General features: G+C 40.5%; 1 protein-coding gene across 5 annotated transcripts in view; it reads right to left on the bottom strand.

Moving 5' to 3' along the window:
- Positions 1 to 3657, bottom strand: part of aak1a (AP2 associated kinase 1a) — a 24536-nt gene extending 20879 nt beyond the window's left edge. For all 5 annotated transcript variants that reach the window (XM_013909920.1, XM_013909921.1, XM_013909919.1 and 2 more), the window contains exon 1: positions 2843 to 3657. In XM_013909920.1, coding sequence (XP_013765374.1) covers positions 2843 to 3002 — 160 coding nt within the window. In that variant the 5' untranslated portion in view covers positions 3003 to 3657. The remainder of the gene's footprint in view (positions 1 to 2842) is intronic.
- Between the last annotated feature and the right edge of the window lie 398 nt (positions 3658 to 4055).

The raw sequence follows: 4055 nt of genomic DNA on the forward strand, positions 1-4055 counted from the left end.
TGTTCAATAATAAAATTATTCCTCAAAAATACAACTTGCCTAATAATTCTGCACTCCCTGTAAACACTGTGTGGTGAGTTAGCTGGCTGGCACAATAGTCACAAGACCTTGAAACAAAACTGTATGAGTAAGCAGCTGTGCCAAAAAGATGCAAGAAGACAAAACTGACAAGACAGGAAGTGAGAGAATATATCATCCCACGTTTAGTCACAATGATGACAGTGACAACCATAGCAACTAAAACCACCAGGAATCATACCACACTAATAAATAAAGCACAAACTGAGTATCTCTCAGCAGATATCTGGATATTTTAGATTATCATTGTTATTATTATTATTCTACTACTATCAGCATTACTCAATACGAGCTGCATTGTTAAAGACGTTCATAGAGTACAGCAATATTTTTTTTTTTAACAGGAAACCACACTAAATATGAAATCATGTGGGCTTCAGTCCTCCATCCTGTGTGGGTCAGTATGAATGAGGAAACTTAGTCATTTTACTGTTGTCAACATGAATTAAATGACTTGAAGTTTCACAATGAAGTGCTAAATTCTCTGCATATAAGAAAAAGGAGCTGGCAGAGCACATTGCTCAGTAATTAGTGTTATGACATGAAAAGCAATTGCTTGGATGAGATATGAAGTTTAATTAAGAGCTGAGGCCTGTATTGAATCAGAATAAAGAGCAGAGGCTAGGCGGGCACGTGTGTGTATAGCCCAGCAGAGCAGAGGCATCTGATCCACTGCTGTCTTGCACAGTCTAATCTGAGATGCCTGTTAGAAATTAGAAGGATTAGCGGCTGTCTTAAGTAACATTTAGCAGTGGTCTACTGTCTCAGGAGACGAGGTGACTAAATAAGTCCAGCTAAAAATACCCACTACTCCTTGACGTAAAATGATTATAACACAGTTGTAAATGCACACAAAAATAAACCTTGAATGAAAATGAAAAGTGTCACCAATGCTTGTAATGCTCAGTTACAATCTGTGTAATGGAACTTGCATAATAAGCATCTAGGCTTTGGACTAAGACACAGCACATGCCCTCACCACTACGATGCTGTTTACAAACATATGCACAACACTGCAGTGACAGGGAGAAAAACCAGAGATCGTCTAAAGAGAAGGTGGCATAAACTATCTAATCTGACTTGGAAAAGTTTTTTTCCCCACTCTGTTAGAAAATGTGATAATTATGGTATACAAAAAGGGAATGACTCGCACATTAATGACAGCAGGATCTGGGGGCACTAATGTTACCAGCAGTAACTCTATACATCAATACAAAACAACACTTCCTGCTGACCGTAAAGGGAGAGAGCTGTGTGTCAGGAAATCCAGAGGTAAGTCAGTAATAAATCACAGATTTACCCAAGACCTAAAGCTAAAAAAAGATAACACTGTTCAAAGCGTGCACCTCCAAACCAAAGTTACAAAAGAAAAAAAAGTTACAAAAGCAGCACAGTGCGCCGCCCTCACTGCTTTAGTCAGCACAGGGTAAAGTGTGTTGCCACAAAGTTCAAGAGTGACAACAAAGGGAGTTGGAGTAAGAGGAGGAAAAAATAATTAACTACATGACGCAGCCAGATAACAGTGACTGCAGGCCCAGACTTCAATGAAAAGCATCTGAATAAACAGGTGTATTGCCAGTAGCTGTACTCGAATTACAAAGAGCAGCTCTACTACCAGATCAAAATGCAGTGAAAGGAAAAAATAAATAAATGAATAAAACCTTGCATCTTGGGGAAGCTGTATATATAATTATGGTGATGCCATTTAGTAGGCCTAAGAATTACACACCTGAATTGTGCTTTTCTAAAGTTACTATCTGCAGCAAGGCCAAACTGAGCTGACAGAAACAAAGAAATTCCCTAACATCCCAGTACAGGGCGGGTCTGAAGTTTGCTGTGGAACTCATTCATAAAGCCAGTGTGCGGCCAAACACATGGTTCCCATCTATAGTACTGATAAATTAATCAGACTTTTTTCATCTATTATTTAGTAACAGGCCCTCTTAGCTAACAGAGGACATCAGACTCTCATTGCAAAGACAAATGACCACAGGGAAAAGGTTTACCTCTTTCACAATATCCGTTTAGCCTGTTCTAATAGAAATGACCTAAAAAAAGGTGCAATCAGTCCTCACCACACTAAGTTAAGTATTTGGATTAACAAATGACCATGCAAGAATATTTTCACCTGGAAAAGTTTGTGTGAAGTTATGTTTGAGTTTCAGCTTACTGTAAGGTCACATTCTATGTGCCAACACATCCTAACCAACAACTTCCAGTTAATTTTAACTTGTGCAGTCTACATCTGCCAGTCCCTCTGTAAATATCCATACAGGTGACTCAGCATGGCGTTGGCCCCTTACAGCACAGCAGGAAATCCAGTTTTGCTATGTTCCTCCCAGCCTTCAAGTAAAGAGTGTAGTAATGCAAGGATAATACACACTGAGAGATGTAGAGACCATCATCTTTACATCTTAAAATTTCAGCCTAGTCTGTCTTCCTCCTAATCTGCCTGTTGTTATTATTATTGTTATTATTAATAATAAACAGATAAGACAGGTTTGGGCAACCTGGCAGCAAACAGGCATGCAGAGGACTGCCTAAATGTGTAACCTCTAAACCCTGACCAGTAAATATTCATTAACCAATGCCATTTCCACTTAGTAATGTATAGCAAACATGATAGCTTATCATTGTGTTAGTAACATTACTCTGACTGGGCCAAAAACAAAACAAAAACAGGCCCAATCGTTTAAATGAAGCCGTCCAAATCACAATTAAAGTGTTTGTAGTAATCCACACAAGGGAACGCCACGTAGTTCACCTTCAGCGATTGTTTCCTCCACGGTTACTTGATATCTTCCAATGCTGAAGACTCGTCCGATGAAGCTGCCTCCGCCGCCGGAACCAGCGCCTCCTCCACCGGCTCCAGGACCAGGCCCGGAGCCCCCAAACTCCCGACGGGAATCAAAAAATTTCTTCATTTTCCCTTGACACTGCCCAAAGCAGGACCGAGTCCAAAAATGTATAAATGTCGCGACAACGACAGTAGTTGGACAGAGTCAGTGGCTGAGGTGCTGGCGTCAACGCTTCAACAGCTGAATGAATGCTGCTAGCTGGCTTCAAGCTAAAAGCTAGAGAAACTAGCTGGACCTTAAAATATCCCGAACACTGCTGCCTGATGCTGTTCAGCTAACTCATGGTTTGAACAGCAGGCGGAGTCAAATAATGCAGAGAAGCCGCTTTCCACTCTATACCAAAATCAGTACTAGCTACACAATGAGCCGGACTATGAGCCCGAAAAACCCAGTCAGCTCACCTAGCTAGCTAGTCAGCTAGCTAAGCAGCCAGGTGCCAGCTGTCAGTCAACAGACTAGCAGCCAGGTAGATTCCTGATATCAAGTCCAGGTCGTTACACATCTCGGTCGATATTCTCCCGAGCGAAATGTTAGTCCACTTGCTGCCTTATACCTCTGTATCGTTGAGAAAATGTCAGCTCTTTACTGTTTGTATTCGTGCTGCAGGTTAGAATAAGCCTAGTCAACTAGGTTAACTTAATGACAGAGCTACCACGCTAATGGCAGAAGTCCTCCCCATCTCCCCTGAATCCTGCTGGACTGCTCCTCGTGTGATTGGTCAAATCAACAGCGACTTCCTGTTAGTGCACCCTGCTTGTCCCTGAGCTGTGGATTGTCAACATAAATAAAGTGAGTTTTGTTTTTTCATCAGTCTAATTTACTAATAACAGTAAAATAAAAGGAAACCAATTTAATCTTTAATCTCAAATTTGTGAACAAAGACGAGGAAATATCTACAGAAGGGGATCCCCACAGAATTCATACGTGATTTCTGTTCCAAACTTCTGAACATATTAGATATAAAGGTGAAAGATATGGAGCTATAACAATAATAATAATGATAATAATAAAATGTATTATACATATCCTCCTGAGAACCGAGGAAAAAATATTTTTTGTGTGTGTGATTTTCTTGGTCTTTGGAGCTAAAAGAGGCCACCCAAACACACGAGATATCAA

The sequence above is a fragment of the Pundamilia nyererei genome, unplaced genomic scaffold (genome assembly GCF_000239375.1).
Source record: "Pundamilia nyererei isolate P.nyererei 1_Seehausen unplaced genomic scaffold, PunNye1.0 scaffold00033, whole genome shotgun sequence".
NCBI classification, from domain to species: Eukaryota; Metazoa; Chordata; class Actinopteri; order Cichliformes; family Cichlidae; genus Pundamilia; species Pundamilia nyererei.